Below are 25,509 nucleotides of genomic sequence, written 5' to 3' on the forward strand. Positions count from 1 at the left end.
GTTTAGCTCTTCCCTCTACGATATATGGGATAAAGTTCAGGAAAATGGCACGGCCTTTGTTTTACAGAGTGTGATTTACATCAATATTCTGAGAGAGGATAAGAAGGATGTTTTTTTCCCCAATATAGCTATGGGCGAACTATTCCTTCACACGCTTAGGGGTGCAACTTTGACCATTGAAACACTGCCTGAAATGTCCAGTTTGCGTCATCTTCTGGTTTGCATATGTTACCGCGATAGACCAAAACCAAGAGAATGTCGACTTTCAACGGTGAATGTCAACAATCACATAATCGCTTTGGTGAATGTCCGAAATATTTGTTATATCCGATTTGATATTAATTTATTCGTTGATATTATTATACTTAATCGATACTTTAACATCTGCTGTGGATAGATTGGGAGAAACATCAGTGTTTGTAGTGCCGGTTAAATCCATACCTAGCTGTGGTACTTTACATGAAAAAGCACTGATGTATGACATACCGGGAAATTCATACCGGGCAGTGGCACTGAAACTTAAAAGAGAACATTGATGTAGGGCATACAAGGCAAATGTATACCGGGCAGTAGCACTTAACTGGACCTAGTATAGGGGAGAGTGGGGTCAATTGTAACATTTTTTACTTAAGGGGGTTCAGTACCTAAAAACCTTCAAAAAATCGAATTTGAGATTTTGATCAATAATTAAACTAGAAACTATCAGCTTTCTAACGATATATTGCTTTTGTTTGAAATCCACGTAGAAGTGCACTTAAACTTAATTTAAAAAATGTAAACAAACCGAAAACACCCATGCCACGCCCACTTTTGACAGACAATTTCGTAAACTATATAATGTCCATTATTTTTTGCATGTGCCATTAAAAAATTATTTATAATTTCAACTTTACAATATCTTTAGTTGATTGTAACTTTAACTGGATTATTTGTTTGTTCTTTATTTCCATGCGATTTTCGAGAATTTTGAATATAAAACTGAGATTTACATTAGTTTGATTTGTTAAGTCTATTTTTGTTTTGTTCTTTTATTATACTGTTATTAGGTCATTATTTTTATGTTTTTTTTTATTCTTCATTACGTTTTTTTTACTTTCGTAAAAGAAAAAAAAATAAAGTACTGAAATGCAAAAAAAACATTGCTTATGGACCAGGATTGTTTTGAAGCTGTCATTACCGGCATAGATTAGGAATTTCGTTTACATTATTCGAATTTACCTTGGACCGGATTTTTTTTTCTCCCTAATTTCTAGTTACATCATTTTGAATTTTTGTTTAAATGTTCTTTACATAATATTTCTAATTTTGAAGTAAATTCTTATTTACAGTTCTTTGTTAATTATTTCTGTGTTTAGAATGATTATCTTGAAATATGCATTTTCTTAGATTTTTTTTGTAATATTGTTATTTTTTTTAACAAAAATACTTTTAACTCATTTAAATTTAAACAAAACATCTTGGTAAAGACTTGAATATGCAATTTTCATTAATAAAATGTATGGGTGATTTATGAATTATACAATTTTATAATTATCGGATTCAGTTTGATCATTTTAAGGGCTTTTTATTCGCTCGAAAAGTGAGGAGAGTATAGTATAAAAACCTATTTTTCAGTCAAATAAAAGAAACATTTAAGAGTAATTTGTTTGAAATGTAAACAGTACGAGATTTATAACTTAGAAACAATATGATTTTTGAATTTAAATTTCAAATATCGTTGGTAGTCTAATATTTACGCTTTAAATGCAAATAACTCAAAACTATGTTTTTTTTGCTTCGATGTACCTTTTCTTGAAAACTATTGATCACAACACTTTGATTTTTGATTTAAAAAGTTCCTTTAGTACTGTAGTTTGTGCTGAAGTGAGCAGTTTTCTTAGAGAAACTTAATATTTTTTTTAATTCAAAATTTTCGGATGAAAATGTGAAGCTTTTTAAATTTTCTGACATGCTGTGTAATTAATTTTTTTAAAATTTCCTTTAACTTACTAAATTTAAAAAAGTTCACTTCAGTATAATCTAGAATATCTATTACATACACAAAAAAAATTTCAAAGCTCTAACTACGATACCTTTTTTAAAAAGGTACATCGAAATATGCCATCTTAACATTGTCAACATAGGAGGTACCGAACCCCCTTAACTATTTTTAACTAACAAAAAATCCAATATATTATCAGTATTAATTGACAGACGAGTAAAGTAGACTATTCTCTACTAGAAAAAAAAATACCTTATTTTAAATGTTATTATATTAGTAATTAACAATTTTCGACAGTCGTGCACTTGTTACAATTGTCCCCACTTACGGGATCAATTGTAACAGTTCATAAATTCAGCTAAAACATAGTTAATTATACATATTATCATAGTTGTGATATATTTTTTTATTGATCAAAATAGTAGTGATATTTTAGGAGTAAAAATAATAATGAGCAGAGACCTAAAGGGTTAAACTTTTAACTGTAAGGGGTTAAAAATTTTAATTTATGCTGTGAAAGGTGACAAATAAAATAATGCACATGCAACATAATATAAATGATATAGGAAACTATTGGTGGTTCTTAAAGAGTTAAGTAATTGTTTGTAAGCATAAGATTATTTATTTTCAGCTGTTACAATCGTCCCTTTACTTATTGTTACAATTGTCCCCAAGACGCCATTTCAGCTTCATTTGTTAAAAACAATGCTAGTTAATTAACTAAACTAATCTTTTTTTTCTGAAATGTTAATTAAGGTGTCCACTTACATATTCGGTTAATAATTTTTATTTATTGAAGCAAAATTACTTTGTTGCAATATAATATTCTAATACCAAAAAAATTACTTGCGTAGCGTGAAAATATCTTTTGTGATGTCTTTCTTTCAAAAGTACCTAGAAATGGTTGCCAGCAAGGGTGTACATGTAGATTTATTAAATACACCTTGTGCGCCACCTAAGAACCAAATCTAAACCCCGACACTCGAAATTTTTGCTCTGTTACAATCGTACCCTGTTACAATTGACCCCACTCTCCCCTATATTTCAGGCATTTTCCAAAGTGACTATGTGATTGTCAACATTCACCGGAGGAAGTCAACAACCACCCATTTCTGTCACTCACGGTAACACATGCAGTTGAAAACTATTTTGTAAGACATACCAATACACAAATCGATCCATTAGGTCATCCATTTGCACTTATGGTCTGGGTCCTTGATTTGAAAGACTCTCAGAACCGTAATATTGCCTTTATCCAGTTTGTCATCAAGAATTAGATATTTTACATTTTTTTATGCGGTATATCGAATTTACTACTGGGATTTCAAATTATTATTAAGTTTGTATTCATCAGGAAAAAATTTATTTTACAATGTTTTCTTACAATCCAGTTCAAGTGCTCTAAAATAAATTACAATCTAGTCATCTGAGCGTGTTTAACGAATTAATGGTTTCTCTATGGTTATTCATCCATGCAATCCAATATCATATTAAGGTCCTCCAACCAGGGTTGGGTTTTTGCCGTCAAAAACTGGTTTTTGACATGACAGTGATAAAAACCGTGTTTTTACCGGTAAAAACCGTCAAAAACCTACTGTTTTCTTTAATTTATGGCATATAGCGGACAATATATTTTCACATAATTGCCTTTATAAATGAATGTTGTAAATGATTGCTATTGATTTTGCAACTATATACATGTATTCTTATGGAAGGATATACATTCATATAGAAATATTGTATTATACTTATTGAAAATAGTGATACTTACTTTTATCATTATAGCTTGATTTGCAAAAGATTCACAATTTTTTACTCCTTAATTGTTAGAAATAAACAAACAAACAAAAAAGCTTGTAACTATTAATAAATTCAAGAACTAAAAAGAAGAAATTAAAATTTGGCATTTCTTAAATATTAGAAATAAGCTAAACAAAACTTTCAAAAATGTAACTAGTAACAAACTCTTAGTCAAGAATGACTTGACATTCTTCAGTAATGTAATATGCCAAACAAAATGATGCTAAGAAATGTTGAAAATTTTGTTTAGTATCCTAATATTTTACTTCAAATAGTATGTTTTGATATAATCATGTTGGGAAAATGCAAGAATCTGTTCTTAAATATCTTTTAACAATTTTTTTTCTAATTTTATTGCCCAAAAATGAATTAGTTTTAAATTATAAGGAGTTAAACTCAAATAAAAATACAGTTTTACCAAAACTATGGGTTTTTGACAATTTTTGACAGAGGGGTTTTTGACATGACGTTAAAAACTATGGTATAAACCGGTAAAAACCGTCACGTGTCAAAAACTTGCCAACCCTGCTTCTAACACAGCGATTTCAATTTTTTTTTCGACTGTGGAACCCTGATGGATCGAACTTCTTTTGGCGGAACCCCTAGACTTAAAGAATAAATTTCAGCGATTGTGAATACATTAATTAACGAAAGACTATTCATAATTTTGAAAATATATATATGAATTAAATTTCATTAATTTAGAAAATCTTTATTGAATGAGTGTAGAATGAAATTTTTTTCATTATATCGTTTTATCAATATTAGTCTTGAAATTGGATTTTATGTCAGACAGTTGAATTCGCAGGTCTGGAGTGGTTTCTAATCGAATTCTTCATTTGGTTTTAATGCATTCATAAACTGTAAATGAATTAACTGAAATATGGGTTGCATTATCATAAAAAAGGAAGAAAATAAACGTGGCGAATAGTTATCAGAGAAACATGTTTCTTCTCAGTCGAAGTTGGGTAATTTTATTCGATTTGAAATACTAATGGAATTTTTCACGAATAAATAACCTTTTCATTATTTATTTATTATGTTATTCGAAAAAATATTCTTTTAAAACTGACGTGGTGTCTTCGTGCGGGTATCTCGTTCCGGCTTGGTTGTTGAAACATGTCTTTTATATAACTTAACAACTATTTTTTTCATTCGGTTTCGAGTAAGCTAAGTCTTTCAAGTGTCAATTCTACTAGGTGACACATTTTATATTCTTTCACAAAGATTTTAATTCTTTCATTATATATTTCATAACACAAAGACAGGCAGGCACGAAACCATATGGAACATAAATAAACTAATTATGCATCGAAGTTGCCAGAAACAAAAATATATCACGATAACAATAAAATTCATTAACAAATAGTAAATCTGAATTAAATAAAAGAAGTAGACGCAAAAAGAATTATATTTCAGCAAATTCCATGTGTGATACGGAACTGTATTTGATTAACTTCACTTTAATTAACCTTCTAACTTATGTGGAGAAACTTAGCTCAACTTTAACACGTCATTTTGCTTATAAATGGTCAGCTGGCACTGACATCATAAGTCACATGTGTGTTTGTGATCATCTTTTTGAAGTGCATGTACCCAATTAAATAATTTCATAAAAAATGGAAATTTTAAATAAAGAACTGATTATTAATTGGATATAAATTTAATCACAGGTTTCGGAAAACATTAAAAATTCCGTACTCATCTAATCCCTGTAACGCTTTCTCAGAACCCTAGGGTTCCACGGAACACTATTTTGGGATCTGCTTTAATTTGTTTTTTATTATACGATTTATTTTTCCTTTTTCTAAGTCAACCACTGTTAGGCTTACATTTTAACGTAATTTTCACTAACCAATTCATTTACAGTTTATGTTGAAATGATAATAAAGGTGAAATTTCATTAAAGTATCTGCCTCCCTGCGATAATTTCATCATTCTTTAACGTAACTCCAAAAATGCTATCAACCCGTAATAAAAGTTTTGTTAATGCAAACGAAATGTTTACTATAGAAGGATTAATTTTTCAATTTAAAATTATTTTAATGAAATCAAAATTACCTGGCCAAAGACTACTGAATACGAAAATATTGTAATTTATTTCATATTTTATGTTTACAGATCTGTATTCATAAGTAATGTATATTATTTGAATTGGGTTATAATTTTAAATTAAGTGAAAATTATTCGTTTTTTACTTACTTAAACAGCCAAAAGGCAAAAAAAAGTTATTAAAATATATTGGTTGTCGAATTTTTCACGCCTATGTATACAATTAACTATTTCTTCTGTATTTATCAAATACCGTTCTATACAAAATGTGATGCCATGACAAATTAAGAAATTCAATTGAACAAATGGATGATCATTTTCTTGGAAATGGATGGGCCATTTTCTTCGTAAATCTGAAGAATTTGAAGTGAAACAATTTTCTGATTGGAATCCTTAGGACAATAGAAAAGGGGAAGACCTAAAAATACTTGACGTAGGACGATTGTAAACGAAATAAGAACAATGGGAAAGACATGGAACGGAGCAAAACTTCTGGCCACAAATAGAGTAAGATGGAAAGGTATGATAGAAGCCATAATCTTCAATTCTGAGTGAAAAGGAATTCGTGTATATGTCTACACAAAATTGAGAGAAAAAAAAACAATTTTAATGGAATCCTATTTCTAAAAAAGTATTTTTGAGAGAATATTTTAAAAAAACTGAAAAATCATTTTGAAATATTCAAATCATTTGATGTTTTTGTTGTAATTGGCCATTAAAGCACAGAGGATGTGATTGTTCTTGTTTTCTAGTGGCGCGATCTATGGCCAAGAATTCGGCTTCTACCATACGTCACAGCCGTATAGGGTGGACCCATTCATACATCAATTCATTCATCCGCAGATCGCAATTTTGACCTGAACCAGAGAACGATCCATTTCTAATTCAGTACCCCCAGAGGTATGATTTGTTATGGGAACATGGAGGACTTTGTGACATGACGTATTTAACGAGCACCAGTCACTATTTACTGCACGGGGTGTCTTTGGATTTTTGGATTCAAATTCCCGTTCTCACGAACGGGAGTCCATCGCCCTGCCAACCAGGTTACCCTGGCACAAATCGTTTGATACGTTTTCCTTTTACTCAGCCAAAATTGAATGTTTCTTAACTCTCAAAGCTCATTTTTTCCTGACAGGAAATTCTTTCTTACTCTCAAACACGAAGAAGAAAAATTAAAACAAAATTATTTTTCAAGTGTACATTATATTTTCCAGTTACAGCTTCGGTCATGCATTATTCGAAATGACAGTTCTGAATTCTTAAAACGACATATAAAAAAATAAGAAGAAAAAATTCGAACTCGTTTATGCCATTCTGATTTTATCCAATTCAGCAAAAATAAATTCCCCAACATTTTTTTTTCCCTCCAAACATCCAATGACATTTTCAAAACTCTGACGATTCACCAATTCAATCAAACTCATTTTGTGTGATAGTTCAGTTGAATTTTGAAACGATTTTTACATTGATGGAAAAGATTGAATGTTCTATAAAAAATGAAATGATAAAACAGTATCTTTCCGAATTCTTTTTGATAAACGAGATTTGTATTGAAGATGTAAAATATGTATCTAAGAAATCTCTTTTTCATGAAATATTTATATTTTTAAAGGGTTTAGGGGGGTTATTTTTCAAAAAATAACCGCCTTACGATCGTAAATTCCAAAGTTTCGTATTTAAATAAATGTGGGGGAGGGTTATAAAATGGGCTGTATTTTCACGCCTGGAAATAGTATTTATTTATATATGCCCCTGAGTGAAAGAAATCGTTGTTATAATTGAACATCTTTTAAGTACCTCATTTATTTCCTTGAGTGTTGATTTTAAAATTATGCCTTCTTTTTTTCAGCAATAAAGATTTTCTTAAAAATCCATCTCGAAATTTAATTTTGAAACAACACTCTAAATGTGTCTTAATCAAAGGTTTTTTTTTCTGTGCAATGGGGGTGATTAAGTCGTGGTGGATCAGGAGATGAAGCGTTCGCCTTCCAATGAGGTGAACCGGTTTTCGAATCTCAGCGATGGACAGTCGATTTGAATTCCACAATCTGCTCGCACCGACCACAGTGCTGACGTAAAATATCCTCAGTGGTAGACGGATTATGGGTTGGAGTCCCCTTGCCATCAAGCTAACCGTGGGAGGTTTTCGCGATTTTCCACCCCAAGTAATGGTAATGTGGGTTAGTTCCATTAAAAAGTCCTCAGGGAAAGCAAATTTCTTCCAATACTTGATCCAGGAGTTCTCTTGCCTTCTGGATCGGGTTCAAAATTAAAGGGCTACGGAGTAGAGCTTTAGTAGTCATAAGCCCTAAAAATTCTGCCTACTGTTTAACGACGATTACGAAAAAAAAGGGGGAGTGATTGAAAAATGTGTTTAATACATAGAAACACTTTCTAAAGACCTTAAACTAAAAACAAATCTTTAATTTTAAATTAGTCATAGTATCTTGCTGAAAAAAACAGCCTGGACTTAAATATACTTTTTTAGCAAATAAAGTAAAATAGTTGTCTGGATTTTTCCGAGATCTAAATCAATAAATAATTCTCAATTTCAGTATACTCTTATGTATCCAAAGCATGAAGCTTGAAAGTAAGTTTTCAAGTATTAAGAAAAAGGAAAAAAACAAGACCACAAACGCTTTTCCTTTTCACGAAACTGGCGTTTCGTCATTATTGCCGTTTGTTTAAAAATTGTGGAGTATAGTCACATTCCCCCAACAATTTTAAGACAATCTTCTCTTATTTGTGTTGTTGTTGTTTCTAATTCCCAAGAGGTCCATCGCAATTAGACCAAATCCATAAGTCCAAAAATGTGCACGAAGTCAAAAAACAGATGAGGTTTTGAAAATACCTCGTCGATCTTAAAATTGGTACAGTTTAGAATATGCTCAGACGAAGCCTGAGCAGTCCTACATTTAGTGCAAAGTCCAAAAGTCTTTTGCCCCTGAAGATACGAGAGACACCTCAAGTGACCACTTGCAAAGCGAGATAAACAAGTCTGTTGGCTTCTAGGTCCCTCAAAAAGCAAGGCACTTCCAGGTCATTTTCTGAAATACCAACTATGCGGAGGTGGAACCCTCCAGAGGTCCATAAACATTTTTTTGCATTCTGTAAAGACCTCATTGAAAGTGGAAGGTAAATCTGGCTGTAAAGGTTCCAAAGAAGCATTTTTAGCCAGTGAGTCCGCCATCTCGTTACCCTTGATTCCAACGTGTGATCGAATCCATTGGAAGTGTACTCCAAAGTCCGCTGAGAGCCTGAAGAGCATCCCCAAAATTGAAGCCGCAGACCTGTCTCCAGCATTAATCCAGTTGTTAAGGTGTTGGATTGACGATTTGCGATCCGTCAGTATCCATATATGCTTAAAGTCAGGCTCAGCAATATTCTCAACATGTCTTAGGCCATTTTCAATCGCAATAAGCTCAGATCTGAAAACCGAGCAAAATTCAGAATTTCTAAATTTGAGACTCAATGTGTACTTGGGTGTTTTAATAAAAACCCCACTACCTGAATGACCTTCGTCGCTTTTGCTGCCATCTGTGTAGAGTTGTAACGCATCTGTTGGTATTTGGCTAATAGTTTCAAGAGCCATTTGTCTCATAAAATCTGGGTTGTCTTTACTTTTATGGGCCGGGTACAACAGCTCCGTGTGGAAATGGATACCAGAAAAATCAGTAACGGGGCTAAAACATAACCTCAAGGAATGAGGTTCAATTCGGCAGGGATATTGCAAGTCTACAAGGTGAATTGAAGCAGCCAAAGAGAATGGACTGTTTCTCTTCTGTCTATGGTTATTTTACCATGAATCTAGTTTCTTATTTGTGGAGTTGTTAAACAATCATGATCACAAAGCCTTTGCCTACCACCACCACACGCCTGGACTATGGCCTAAATAATTAAGTTAAAATCTGGATGTCTGGTCATATTGCATTCACTCGATCGTCTCCACTCTAGTGTAAACTCTCCGGCGATTATGTTGACCGGTTGAAAGGCGTGTGACGGAGGCCGAAGTATTACTACCACCAACTGCCGTCAGATTTATAATGTTGTGTAGAGTGCATTATCTTCTGGTCATCATTAAGGATGATCTATACATCGTTACAGCTCTAGAGCGACGTTAAAAAACAAGCAAAAAACAAAACAATCAAAGGAATAGGGTTGGCCGTGTAAAGCTAAGTACATGGATGGTGCTTCGTCCTAAGACCTCCCGGGTTACTACTCCCGATTGATGTTTACGACCAAATTTGAAAAAGCGCACCATCCAATATTTTTATACTTGTAGTGGTTACAATATGAGTCGTTCTTTTAATCTAACTGTCACCAAAACAAACAGAAGAACTGGAACTCGGAAGACTCTGCAAACTCGCTATGATGCTTACACATCATTTATGCTGTGATATTAATTTTGTAAAAAATCTTTTAGGCTCACGACCTGTTAGAAATTATAAACTACAGAAAACTCTTATGAATGGTAAAACTACGCGTAAATTTAAACACAAATCACAATAATGAAACTTCCTACATTATTAAGCCTGTTCACGCAGCGCCTCATAAGCATAACATAAGTGGAGAGATACAACCGGAAGTTTTCTGAATTTCTTCCGGTTTTAGAAAGTTTGTTATTGTTTACATTCAGTCAATCATCCATAGGCACAAATTAATATCAATCTTTCAATTACGTGCCAGGTTTTATTTCTTTCAAATATGCACTATTTAAATGAAATTTACCTCTGATCGTACGATATGATAAAAATAAATGAATAAATAAAAATTATAAAAGGAACGCCCTGAATAACTTTCGATCTAATAATCGTATTTTCACGCTTCAATCTTTTATGGCTCGAGTGGTTAACCATAAATATGCTAATTTATTAAAGAAGGAGATATTTTAAGTTACGGTATTAGACAAAAAAAGTCCTCTCTCAAAATTGGTTAAACCTTTTTTTTTTGTTGGAGAATTTGGATTTCTGACCCTAAAAAACAGGATTGTAGCCGAAATTTAGGAAGCATAAAACCAATAGTTAGGTCAGGAGAGGGGTTGAAAGTTTGAAACCCTTAATGTGAATTGATTTTACTTTCTGCGTATTTCTCGCTATATCTTGAGATCTTTTCAAACGAATCGTAAAGTTTTGCGCACAATTATAAAATTCCTTCAAAGATAACTCCAAATAAAAAATAAGTGAAGTGGTCAATGTAAAAGTATGTTACAATTCTGCACTTTCGAGAAAAAACAAACTGTTAATTGTGGAAAGATAGTTTTAATTGCTTCCAAATCGTTAGATTCTCTACTTTAGGCGGTCTAGAAAACTGCTCTGTTTTTGAAATCAAAAAATGGGTATAGCTCTTGGAACTGTGCAATTTTGAAATTTAGCACATATCCCAATTTAGATATTCTGGTTACAGCTGGAAAACTGTTGAGCTGCATCTATTTATTTTTCTGATTTTTTTTCAGTTGCTTATAAAATACGCCTCGCCTGTACTTGTGATAAAATATTAAGCGCTTGTAGTTAAATGTTTAATAATATCAAAGTGAATAGGCCTCACTTTGCCACCATTACGAAATCATAATATTGATAAACCTCATTCTAGGATTGATTACAGTAATTATTATTGTAATCGATTCGCGATTATTCCATTCTCCGTGATAAACTGTTGCTATAGTTGTACCAAGTCATTGTAGAAACGGGGCTAGTGTTACACATACCTCTTTTCAAAAATGAACAAAAACTACTGGGTGAAGTGTAAGGCTCGAACCATAATACATGCCCCATTCGAACTCTGAACATTGCGTTTACCTGTACAGATTCCAAAACAAAAAACTTATTTTCGTAAAAATGTTACATACCCCATTTAACATTGAACTTTTCAATTTTTAATAACTATTTATTATTTTCTGCTTTACTTAATTAGAAATTGAAAAAAATTTGAATTGTAGGGTATATACATCTTTCTTAATAAGTTTAATTTTAAAAAAGTCGAATATTTAACGTATTAAGTCCTCAGACCATTAAGATTCCCAGAACGTGAAAATCCGATCATTAGATTAAAAAAAACTATTCAGGGTGTTCAAGATATTCGAATTATACATATATAATTTGTGATATGCCCCTTAGAGTGATCGATTTCTTCTATTGGCTATACATCATGGAATAGTGTCTCACAAACTGATGATCATAAAGCTTTATTATTCGCCATCTTACAAAAATACGCTTCCCGGGGCTACATTCTGGAATGGCGAAAATCTTCGGGCTCTTTTCCTTCTGCACCCTTTTTACATTATTGGTTCGAACGTCCTCATAAAATTTTATGTTTATCCCCCCTTCACTGAGAGAGGAGCTTTCGAAAACAATTTGTTCGAGAAAGTAAGCCATCACTCCCTCGGACGAAATACTTCAGACTCAGTAACGTTTATTCATTGTATTAATATCTGGTATATACTCTCAATTATCAGAGTGTGCTTCCTCGGGATTGCATGCCATCAACTATAATTTGTTAAAAAAATAAATACAGAAAAATTATTAACACTTTATTAGACATGAATTATTTACTTGTGTGTATCTGAAAAGCTTCCTTTGGTTGCTATGCTACAGCAATATGACAACAGCTTCTTGGAGACAACAGCAACATGATAATGACCGGCCCATTTAGAAAAATAACCCGGATCATAAATTATAATAAATCATGAGTTACAGTCCCTGTTCGATTCGGCGATTACTCAATATTATGTTTTACTGATACAAAATGAAATCATGGATTCTATTTAAACGACTAAAATTCTTTTATTTCCATTTCAATAATATTTAGTAAATTCCACAGTCGTGAAAAGTGAGCGACAATACGTTCATTTGATTCTACAAGAATAATAAGGATTTCACTAAATGAAATGTGCCCAATCCCTGTCGTCAACATTCAATCGACGCCGGACTCTCTAAATCTGATTATTATTTCCAAATCATTAACCAGAATCTTATTTCGATTTAGTACTTGCAGATCACAAAGTGTGTCAAAACCAATCGTTTCCCTTGGATCTCTTATTTTTAGTTACATAACCATTTCTTATCCCTGAATCGTGAATAATGCTTCCATTTCCGTTCGTTATCTCTGTATCAAGAATTACAGTTCTATTTCCTTTTGTTGTCTCTGAATCAAGAATTACATTTCCATTTCCGTTCGATATCTATGAATCAAGAATTACAGTTCCTTTTCCGTTCGTTATCTATGAATCAAGAATTGCATTTCCATTTCGATTCGTTATCTCTGAAACAAGAATTACAGTTCCGTTCTAGTTTGTTATCCCTGAATCACAAATTGCATTTCCATTTTCCTTTTGCTTTCTCTGAATCAGGAATTACATTCCATTTCTGTATGCTATCACTGAATCCTAAATTATGAATCCATTTATGTTTGTTAGCCCCGACTCAGAATTACAGTTCTATTTCTATTTGCCGTACTCGAATTACCGTACCCATTTCCGTTTGTTATCTCCGATTCATAAATAAGTCTCTTATCCATTTGTTATCCTCGGATCATGAAATTTTCCATTTCCATTTGGCAAACTGCGGTTTGTTTTACTGCGCAAAAACTATAAGAATTAGAAGTTTGACATTACTAAAGTGTATTGAAAACTACACAGGAATGAAGATGAAATAAAAAAGAACATTTAATAAATAGTTCGAGAATTTTTAACTATTAAACATGCTGTAAGAAACCATGTTGGTCGATCTACTGTCCACTGAAATGCAACTACAGAGTTGACATTTGAAGGCTGATGTCCATTTTAAATAGTAATTTTAACGAGAAATTTTTTTTCAACATTCCGATTTCTTCGAAAGTTATTGCAATTTTATGTTTTATTTGCTGTTTTGTTTTTTCAAATAATAATTACTTATTAATTTGCGTAAATGCAATCTTCCTTTTATAAGCTCGAGGTTGACTTGATGTCAAAAATAGCAACAAAAAAAAAAAGAATGAATAAAAAATAAGGTATAAATTTTAACGTTTACTTGGCTATTTTTAAGGATATAAACACTGAAGAGAGAAAAAAACTGTTTCCAATTCGAACTGTTATTTGGCATAAGATTATCTTTATATGTTGTTAACAGGTAAAAGAACTTCGCACTTAATACTGCTTATTATGTCGCGTATTCTGTATTCCTAAAATCAATTTTTTTTTTTCAAAAGTGCATTTAATTGTTTTTCAAATCCAGTTATCCTCTCATTTCATTTATCACGTTTTAATTAATTGCATTAAATTATAATATTTATATTTTTTTAAACAAAATTATCTTTTTTTATTGATTTTAAAGAAGAAAACCTATTAAGAAGATCAAAGAGGAAAAGCAATTTATGCCCATTAAAGCTAATTCTGAAGGGAAAAAAACTGCACGTTTTTCCTCAGCACTATCCTTTCTTCACTGAGTAATAACTCCCTGGGATACCGATTTTTCAAGTTATTGATTTTCTAAATTTCTTCAAAAGGTAATACATGACAATCCAATCATAATATCTTTAAAAATAAACATAAACTGTTCTTCCCCCTTAATCTACAATGATGTATGAGAAGCAACTACGGGGGTCGGTGGGGGAAGCTGACAAGGAGCTAAGCCTCCTACTCATTTAAAAAATTCACTTTCCTTGTGTTTAGATTTGCATCGTGAGTGTAGATTTTTTTTTTATATCTACTACTTCAGTAGGTTATACATTGAAAGTGATAAAAGACCCTGCGGTTATAAAATTCACTGAAAATAATACTGTATTCAAGAAGCTACTTTTTAGAACAAATGTAAATAAGAGGTAACATATTTATTGTTCGCACAGAATAAAACTATCTGCAGTATCTATTACTCTTTTCTTTAAACAAACATTTCTTTTTACTTATTTTAAAATTAAAACTCTCATTTGATTCTTTAAGTAAACCCGTAAAAAACTGAAAGTTATTGAAGTTCTCAGACCTCTGTCATTAGTTGACATTTCATCTTGGACGATACGGACAAACGAACCCTTCTCGAAAACATTCTTCATTAGCGAACTTTTCATTTTGAAATTAAAAGTCATTAAATATTTTTTTTCTCCATGCCCCGGGCAAGTAAATAGCTAAGATTCCTGACCGTCATTCAAAGCTGTTGTTTTAATGAATTAGCGCAACTTTTTTTTTTCCTTTCATCGCCAAGCTCTCTCTTTCTTGGCGAAGAAAGTAATGCCTCTAAGCTAATGACCGTACAGATTTCTAATTTCTTATTAAATTTAATGTGACTTTAACTATTCTTTTCAATCAAGTAACTCTTTTGGAAAGTGCCGCAATTAAAAGTATTAATGAGTCGCTTTCTGCATTTTTCATCCAGTTTATGTAATCGATTCAAGAAATAATTCAAATCGTCAGAAATATCAATTCGTTTCGAGAATCTGTTTTTATCAACTTCTGCTGATTTAATTCATTTCAGAGCAATTTTTTTTAATCTTCGTTATAAGTTGAGAATAATTTTTATGCAAATTAAATGGATTGAACTTCAACACGACCCTATTGAGACGAAATCAGAATTTGATCTAATGTATTCTTGTTCTGTGGTTATTCTGTTAATTCGAATATAAATATTATTTTTACAAAATTCAAATCGTATCTTGATAATAAAAAATATTATTTATAATTTCAGCTTTTAAATTTATTTGTAAAAAATTTTTCAAAAGTAAAATTTCATTTTGGTGAAAAGTTTAAATAAATTTAAAATTTTTTTTTACAAATTAGAAAAGAACAATTTTTATTGTTGGAATAATCTAATTAATAGCCAGAACTTGAAAGAATTTGCTTTCTAACTTAAATTTGTAGTTCTGCGCATGCACATTGCTTCAGAATTGATATTGAAATTTCCCTAGTAATTCGGGCAGCTTAAATAGATTAAAGAAAACATTAGTGTAGAGAATACCAGTTAATGGCCCTTAATCTTCATCTTAAAAAAATTATCATAAAAATCAGTGTTGGGAATAGCTAGAAATTGCATACCGGGCAGCGGGACTTTACACCACACAAAGTCATGTAGAACATAAACAAGCTTATTATGCATCGAAGTTGCCAGGTACACAGAACAGAAAATATCACGGTTGCTATAAAATACATAAACAAATAGGAAAGAATTATATTGCAGCAAATTCGATGCGCAATACGATTCTGTATTTAATTAACTTATTGTTAATTTACATTCGAAGTTATATAGAGAAACTTAACTTTAATCCGCCATTTTGCTGATAAAGATAAGCTGGCGCTGACGTCATAGGTCACATGTGTGGGCATAGATATGTGGCGTAACTACCACTATAAATATTAAATACCGAATCACTAGTATATAAGAGATGTTAACTTGATTCTTTCACGAGGTACCTTTTGATAGATGAAGGTTGACTTAGTCGATAATTGAAATTCCCTCATTGGTGACCCGGACGTGATAAGAAATTGTCAATATTGATGGATGAATCCACATTAAACAGTTGATTTGCTTAAAAAAATATATATATACTGCTCAAAGAAAAAAAAAGAAAAAAATCCGGTGAAGTGTAAATAAAGTCTCCCGGTTAATAAATAATAATGAGCGAAATGCTAGAAAAAAAAATAATAATAGCGAAAAGCTTTAAAAAAATGATGGGAAAAATAGCGAAAAAGCTATAAAAAAAAATAACGAGCGAAATGCTTGGAAGAAAAATAAAAATATAATGAGCAAAAAATTGAAGTTAACAAATAAAACAGCATTATTCAACTAGTGGTATCTGTTCGTCGAATTCTATCACAGATAAAATTCTGGAAGGGGAGTAACGTGGTGTAACTACCACTATAAATATTAAATACCGAATCACTAGTATATAAGAGATGTTAACTTGATTCTAGCATGGGGTACCTTTTGATAGATGAAGGTTGACTTAGTCGATAAATAAAATTCCCTCAGATACTTGGAGTGCAAGTGCCCACTTGCGTTTAAAACCAAATAGTTCACGTAAATTACAAAGTAATATTTTTTTACCCTATAATTGTTTTCTGGGAATTTAGAATTATTCATAATTGATATATTTTGTAAAAAAAATGAAATTGTGTTAGTTTTTAGTTTTATCAAGCAATGTTCTTTCTCTTTTGTAACTAAAATTTGTTTTCTTTGTTTTAGGGTTTGACATGCAGCCTGGTCTATGCCATATTTGCCGCCGTACTTGGAATGATCAATTTTGGATATAATACTGGTGTCATCAATGCTCCTCAGCTGGTAAGAATTTTTTTCATCTCCCCTCTACATCATGCTTAAAATTATTCGAAGCTATTTTGGTGATTAATCGATATTTGTTTAAAATTCCGTCGATCAGGAAAGTTGGTACGATTCGCACCTAATTGGAACTAAATTGTTTCATTGTAATTATTAAATATTAAAAAAAATCTTTTTTAGAAAAAATAAGTATTTTAAATTTATTTACATATTATTCTTATCCTATATTATTCATATGTTTGTTCACACATTTTTTTTATTGTTCATAATAAAGTATTTCAAATGGTACTTTTAGATTAGGAAATTCTACTATTTTTTTTAAATTTAATTTAATTTTTGTGTGTTTAAAAAATAAATAAAATAAAATAATAAAGTTGGTGGAGGTCTAAATTTTTTAAATTTTTGATGAATAGAGCCATAAACCTGCAGTATTTCCAAAACTAAAAAAAAAAGTGGTAATGAATATAGTATGACGTGCTTAGACGCACTTCAAAGCTACAAGCATATATATTTAACAACAAAGTTGTTCAAAAAAGCATAAGTATTTTAAGAAGTATTTAATGAATAAATTTGCTGATAATTGGGTATAATATGAAAAAAGCACAACTACTTCCACTTACTGGGAATAACATTTACCTTTTAGTTTAATTTATAAATTGAGTTTTAAATATGCTTACTAAATTCATAAACTTCGGTAAAACAACAATATAAATTATTTCCAAAGGAACTAGACTAATACAATTCCAACCTGGCGAGTAGCGACTTATAACAAGACACTTCGTTTGATGCTTTTACTTGTTGCTAGAAATCAGGTTCGCAGAAAATGTTGTTTACTAGTTAAATTTAGTAGGGATATCACGATCTGTGACGTAGGCTATAGTATACCCAATTGGGTATACTATAGCCTACGTCACAGGTTGTGTTAATCCTACTAAATTTAACCCATGAACGGCATTTTCTGCGAGCCGAACTTCAAGCCACAAATAAACAAACGAAGTGTTTGATCGTTTAAATAGCTGCTTGCCAGATTTTATTGCATTATAAAGAAAAGTAATTGATATTCGATTTTTGATTAATAATTGATTTATGGGGATAGTGGCATTTATGTGGATAGTGGCATAGAATTTAGCATTGCGTCATGGTAAATGTTATTCCTACTAAGTGGAAGTAGTTGTGTTTTTTTATATTATACCCAATTATTGTCTGTTTAATCTTTAACTTCGATCTAGTTCGTTAAATTAAGTTGCTATGGTAATAGTTGGTTTTGTTTTTATCTTGATCGTGTTCCTTCTTTTTTGTGGCGAAGAAACAAAATGGCTTTGAGTTTATATTTATTTTTTAGCATTAATATATTCATATTTACACCATTTTATATCTTTTGAGCGTTTCGAGTTTCATTAATGAAGTGAATATTTTTTTTATATATATATTTCTAAATAGAACTGATTAGTAAACCATTTTGTGTGTCTTAAGTTGTTTCTGGAATAATTAAGAACACTGAAATATGATTAACTAATTCTGATTCGAAGTGCAGACAGAAATAAGTTGTTTAAAATATAATATTAGCGCAAAGCTACAAATTCAGCCTTGAGTTGCCTTAGAGCCTCAAATATATGAAGCGCTAAATATAGTATTGACTCTATTATACCTACTATGTATCACACTCTCAATGGTAAGAGACTGCAGAGATTGTTTTAACTTCCGGTAAGAGATTCGCATGTTTTGATTTTTTTTATTATCATACGTTATCTTTCGACATATTTTTTTTATGTAATCATTTAATTTCGAAGGTGAAAAATTCATTTGAAAGTGGCGGCTGTGGTGGGTCTGCTTTAGGGTACACTATGCGTCGAAGCTCTAATTTATCTTCTAAAGTTAAGATGTTGTTTATACTCCCTTAAGACCATACCAAATTCAGCGAAATAATACATTAAAGAGGAAAGAGTGGAAGAAAGATATAGTCACGTTCTGCTATGACGTCCGAGGAGAACAAAATGACTTCCTGCAAAGTTTTTTTTTTTTCAAGGGATGGATGGTGAATAATTTGAATACAGATGTTTTAAATGTGGTATTTCGGTTGCACGTTGTAAAAATGTAAAGTTACGTCACTTAACAACAATATTTTTCAAAAAAGAGCGTAATATAGTGTGTGTTGTATGAAGTCAAAAGCATGCGATATTTAACGAGGAAATTGTGTTGAATATGGTGCTTGCTCATTGCAAAGCTACAAACTTAAGCCAGACAATAATACTGTTCCAAAATGTGAATAAAAACGTTAGCGTGGTATGAAGCCCCAAATATACGATATTAAACGATAATATGGTTTTGATTATGGTATAAAGATTCTATGATGAAAAAATGCAAACCTTAAACCATTTAACTGCAAAATTGTTTCAAACTGAGCTTAAAAGCACTTAGTGTTGTATGAAATCGCAAGTATAAACAAAACTATAACTAAATCTTGACACGAAACTATTATTTAGTGGGTACTTATATGCACTTATAGTAGATTTCAGCTATTAATTATCATAATATAAACATTATCTACAGGTTTGGTTTGCTGCAAGGTTAGTAGACGGTTATGTTACTCCCGAGTATGTTTCTCCCATTATTGACAAAATGGTTTTGATTATGGTATAAGGATTGTACATACTATATAAATACGCAAACTTACATCATTTAACTACAAACTGTTCCATGATCTACGCGTTGTGTGAAGGCATAAATATACGATATTAAATACTATATATAAAATTGTTATGAATGTAGCATATCAGCTTCGCGGTGTAAAACTGCAAACTTTTAACTAAAAAGTTGTTGAAAACCTTTGCGTTATATAAAACCGTAAACTAATAGTATTTAACGATAAAATTGTTCTGAGAATAGCATAACACCAGCACACTGTAAAGCTGCCAGCTGACGCAATTTAACAACTAAGTTGTACGAAAAATGAATATAAAAGCCTTGTAAAATAAATGGATATCAACCCGTTTCTATTCATTGCGTCAACAATGATTTTTATTTAATCCACGAAAATTGATTCGAACACTCCTCACCTCGAAGCTATGGCTTAGAATGTCTCCCTCTCCCTTCCTCCACCAGCCAGGTAGCGAAGAATGTTTCTTCGGCATCCTTCAATCATCCTAGACGTGCTCTCGCTCTTCCCTCATCCCATCTCAGGAGGTGCTGCATCTCATCCCTTCTCCCCAGCATCTTTTCACTCAGGTAAACCAGCCACTGTCCCGTAAGGGCATCCCCTTAAATCCAAGGTGAACTCTGACATTTGAGGCGGAAGAGCTCCTGCGCCTCCCGTTCCCCCTAGCAACGCGTCGTGACGTCAATAACTCCCCCCACCCACCTTTCATTCAACGCCCCCTCTCATCCTGTTTTATGGTAAAGATTTCGTTTCTGTAGTAGTAATCTTACTAAAAAGAAAATTCTTTTTCCTCTGTCCCGATGTGCAACTTATTTTTTCGATCCCCCCCCCCTCTCCAATATCCTCCCGTGAGTCCCCGGGAATCGTGACTTAATATTTTTCTACCCCCCTCAGTTTTTTTTCCGGTTATTTCCAGTTGCATTTAGCGATGGGTGTTTGATCGAATTCTTTGTTTCCTCACGACGAATGTCTATTTATAGATACAGAGAAATCGTGAGAATTCGGGTCGTATTTTTGCATCGTGCGCTTTCACGATTGCAGAATTTCGTTAAGGAGTTTGAATATATATATATTTTTTTAATATACGAAAACTGTATAACCCATTGATGGCTTACAATTTTTGATATTCGTATGCTAATTTTTTTTTTTTTACTTTTATTCTTTTATTTATCAGTTGCAGTTATTTATTTCATCAATTATTTTTATTTATTTTGCGTGAGCAGGGTTAAGGGTCAATTTCTCTTTTCTTGTAAACCAGCTTGCATAAAAATATAATCAAATAAAACCTTAAGTAAAAACTGCAATTATTATTAGATAGTCAAAGATGAAATTTACAAAAAAAAAATTAAAGTTTACAAAAAAAGTCTAAAAGCAGACAAATGTGTAGTCTTCAATAATTTAAGAAATTTTTTTCTTTATATTTTCGAAATAGAAGTTTTATTTCTCCCAATCTAATAAAGCTATTCCTTAATTTTCAATCATTTCTGAAGGCTCAGTCCCGGTTGCAAAAACGCTCCAACGAGACAATCGACTCTGCAGAATATTACAGCATCTGCTGATACTTTTCTTCTACTAAGCTTTTTTATTTCTTTTTAAAAAGCAAGCAAAGAAATAAAAGAAAATTTCTGAGAAATTCCTTTTAATCTTTTCCACATCTAAACTTAAACTAAATTTAAAAGCTAAATTGAGAGAACACTGAAAAATGACAAAAGTAACGTTTATTACAGGCTTAACTGTATAGGGAGTTACTCCATTTTTTTAGTATCCCAGTGTAAGATTTAACTTAATTTTTTATGCATTAAAAACTTTATCTTTAAGAAATTTTCTAACATATCTCTTAGAGTCGGGGAATCGAGACCTCGCTCCCAATTAGGTGACCCGGGTTCGATCCCAGCGATAGCTGACCCATTCAAGTTCCGCACCCGGCTCTCACCGAAAACAGTGTTGACATAACGTATCCTCAGTGGTATGTTAGATCATGGTTCCCCTTTTCGTCTAACCGCGGGAGGTTTTCGTAGTTTTCCTCTCCATGTAAAGCAAATGTGGGTTAGTTCCATCAAAAAATTCTCCACGATGGAAAATTTCTTTCAGTACTTGATCCAGGAGTTCCCTTGTCTTCTGGATTGGTTTCATAATTACAAGGCTATGGAGTTTAGTTTAGCATTAGTAGTCGTAAACCCCTCTCCCCCCCCCCCAAAAAAAATTGGGTCAGCAGTTCAACGACAGCTATAAAACAAAATACATGATTTAAAATCTATCTGAACTTCTAGAACGCTAATCTCTACCGGACTACGTTGAGGTCGCAGGCGTATTTGGATTTATAAAGACAGTTCAGCAGATTTACTTCTAGGCTACCTGGGACATCTCTCTATCATGAAAAACTTATTTAGCATGAAAAAAAAAAGAAATCAAAAAATGCAATCCAAGATGGCGTGGGAAGAGGCCCCCTTAAGTGAGCAAACTCTTCTAAAGAATCTACTTCGTTCTGCCTATAAATGAGGCTTCTTTGATCTTTCCGAAATAAAATCAGTCTTATAAATAGAAACGAATGGTACACTGGTGGCGTGTAAGAAGTTTAGATGCAGCAGTTGAAGCAGAACGTGCTTTCACTAGATCTCAGCTTTACTTTCTCTCATTATGTTCTAATCAAACAAGGTTTCCAAAAACAAAATATTTTTAGACTTACGTTATCTGTGATAGCAACAAAAACTTTTGCGGACATGCAGCTTAACTAATAATGATCAAGAAAACAAGCTCTTCGTCCAACCCATAAATATTATGCACAGTCTTAAATGAGGAGCTTGAGGCAATGTATTGAATGATAAGTCAGATTTTTCAAATTGTTCAGTCGAGCGTCTGTGTCTAAAACATCATGATCAAGTAAGAAATTCGGAAAATTTGTAAAATACGTATTTAGAAACAATACATAAGAAGAATTTTAAATAAAAATGAATGAAAACCAGAGTGCAACTTCAAACAAAAGTGCAGGAGAAGGTCTTCATTTCACACATGTAATCTCAAATATACTTTCAAAAGATGTATTCATCGTTGAACCATAATATGGATACTTTGAACTATATTTTTATTACAAATTCATTGCACGTTTCCATTCGAATAAAATAATAGTATCGTGTAATCAAGTTAATGCTTAAGATATTGTGGTACAACTTAATGCCATATTAAGGTTGCAGAAATCATGATTCAATACACTCCAAATTTTCAACACATTCTCAATTTTCAACACGCTCCAAAATATGCTTCAACACGATCTAAATTTTCAAAACGATCCAAATTAACAACAAACGCCAAAACGTGGTTTAAAACCATCCAAATTTTCAACACGTTCCAAATTATGGTTCAACATACTCCAAAATATGGTTCTACACTATCCAAATTTTATAACAGTGAATAACTGAAGTTGAAGTAAAACTGAGTGTTTGTGTGACTGATTCGACTCTTCTATTAAATATATTTGAGCTTATGTTAGATAATAAAAAAAACTGCCTAACTAAATGAGGGTAACATTTGAAAAGAGAGACATACATGGATGTTTTTTTGCTTTTTAGGTCATCAAGCAATTCATAAGTAATGTGTATTACGATAGAACTGGTAATACAATCACTGAAGACAACAGAGATCTCATTTGGTCTGTGGCTGTCTCCATCTTTGCCATTGGAGGAATGGTTGGCGGTATAATGGGCGGAGGCATCGCCAACAAGTTTGGGCGGTAAGTCTACTCTACTCATCATTACATCTGTAGCATAAATATCTATAATTATTTGCATGGGCCGGGATAGCCTGGTCGGTAGGGCGCTGGGCCCATATCCAAGAGGTCGTGGGTTCGATCCTCGCCGGCCGAAGACTCCCCGTGTAGTAAATGGTGACTGATGCACGTTAAATCTGTCGAGTCTCAAAGTCCTCCATGTTCCCACAACAAATCAATACCTCTGGGGGTACTGATCCAGGAGTTTCCTTGCCTTCTGGATTGGTTCAAAATTACAAGGCTACGGAGTTGAACGTAAGTAGTCGTAAACCCATGAAATTGGGTCGGCTGTTCAACGACGGTTATAAAATAAAATTATTTGCATGCGAGTCGCGATGGCTCAGGGGATAGAGCGTTCGCCTACGAATCCCAGTCGTTGCGAATACCGTATCCGGCTTGCACCGACCACAATGCTGACGTGTCCACAATGAATATCCTCAGTGGTAGACGGATCATGGGTTAGTCTCCTTGTCGTCAGGCTAACCGTAGGAGGTTCTCGTGGCTCTCCATGGAGGCCTCATGGAGGCCTCTCCATGTAACGCAAATTCGGGTTAGCTTTATCAAAAAGTCCTCCACGAAGGCAAATTTCTCCCAATTCTCGATCCAGGAGTTCCCTTGTCTTCTGGATTGGGTTCAAAATTTACAAGGCTACGGAGTTGAACATTAGTAGTCGTAAACCCATGTTCGTCGGCTGTTCAACGACGTTATAAAATAAAATAATTTGCATGCTGTAAACATTACAATTGTAGAGTAAAAATTCAATTTATTATTTTATCAATGTTTCAATGTTCAGAAATATGTCAATAGTTAGTTTTACGTTCGATATCTAGAGAAACTAATTTAAAAAATTTAACGCTTTTATGGGAGAGCAAGCTAAAGTTGCCACTAAAATTCTCTAACCCAATTTCAGGATCCTTGGGAACAAAACGACTCTCGAGCTAAAAGAAAAATAAAGCTTCTTTAAGGAGGAAAGGAAGGAAGAAAAAGATATCTACTAACTCTTTTTTTTTTTAATCTTATACATTTTTGTTTAATTTCAGAATATAACCGTAGCTGAACAGCCGACCTAATTTGAGTTTGAGTTTATTACTAACAATGTTCCACTCCGTATTGTAATTTTGAACATAATCCATAAGACAAGGGAACTTCTGTATCACGTATTGGGGAAATTTGCATTCGTGGAGGACTTTTTGATGGAACGAATTCGCATTTGCGTTCCATGGAGAGGTAAACCACGAAAACTACCCACGGATAGTCTGACGGCAAGAGAACTCTAACCCATGATCCGTTTATCACTAAGGATATTTTACGTCATCACTGCGGTCGTTGTTAGTCGAGTGCGGATTTCATTTCGACCAGCCATCGCTGGGATTCGAACCCTGTTCACCTCATTGGAAGGAAAAGCGCTCTGTCCCCTGAGCCACCTGTATTTCAGAATATAGGGCAAAATGAACTTTCACGACTGGTCACATTGTTATTAAATATAACGATTTCAGCTTTTAAAAAATTCTCTGCCTTTTTTATCGCCTAAATGCATTTTATTATTATTTTAGTAAGTATAGAATAAAATAATTTAGAATATTCTGAAAATCATTTGATTTCACACATGCTTGTTAAAACTTTTCTTTTTTTTAGAAATAAATTTTGTAATGCTTACCACATTTTGAGAAATGTTTTAAAATAAATATGCCTACTTTATTATTGTTGACAATTTCTTAATCATTTAAAATTTTCAATTTTTGAAATAGTAACCTCTCCGTTAAAAGTTAAAATAAAATAAAAAATAAAAAATAAAAATATATATATATATATATATATATATATATATATAGATATATATATATAGATATATATATATATATATATATATATATATAGATATAGATATATATATATATAGATATATATATATATAGATATAGATATATATAGATATAGATATAGATATAGATATATATATATATAGATATATATATATATATATATATATATATATATATATATATATATATATATA

General features: G+C 32.2%; 1 protein-coding gene across 7 annotated transcripts in view; it reads left to right on the forward strand.

Annotated features, from left to right (window-relative positions):
• Positions 1 to 25,509, forward strand: part of Glut1 (Glucose transporter 1) — a 316,432-nt gene that overhangs the window by 230,386 nt on the left and 60,537 nt on the right. For all 7 annotated transcript variants that reach the window (XM_043050490.3, XM_043050485.3, XM_043050487.3 and 4 more), the window contains 2 exons: positions 16,981 to 17,076; positions 23,296 to 23,456. In XM_043050490.3, coding sequence (XP_042906424.2) covers positions 16,981 to 17,076; positions 23,296 to 23,456 — 257 coding nt within the window. The remainder of the gene's footprint in view (positions 1 to 16,980; positions 17,077 to 23,295; positions 23,457 to 25,509) is intronic.

The sequence above is a fragment of the Parasteatoda tepidariorum genome, chromosome 4, assembly GCF_982258835.1.
Source record: "Parasteatoda tepidariorum strain Cologne lab strain chromosome 4, Ptep-v5.0, whole genome shotgun sequence".
Taxonomy (NCBI): domain Eukaryota; kingdom Metazoa; phylum Arthropoda; class Arachnida; order Araneae; family Theridiidae; genus Parasteatoda; species Parasteatoda tepidariorum.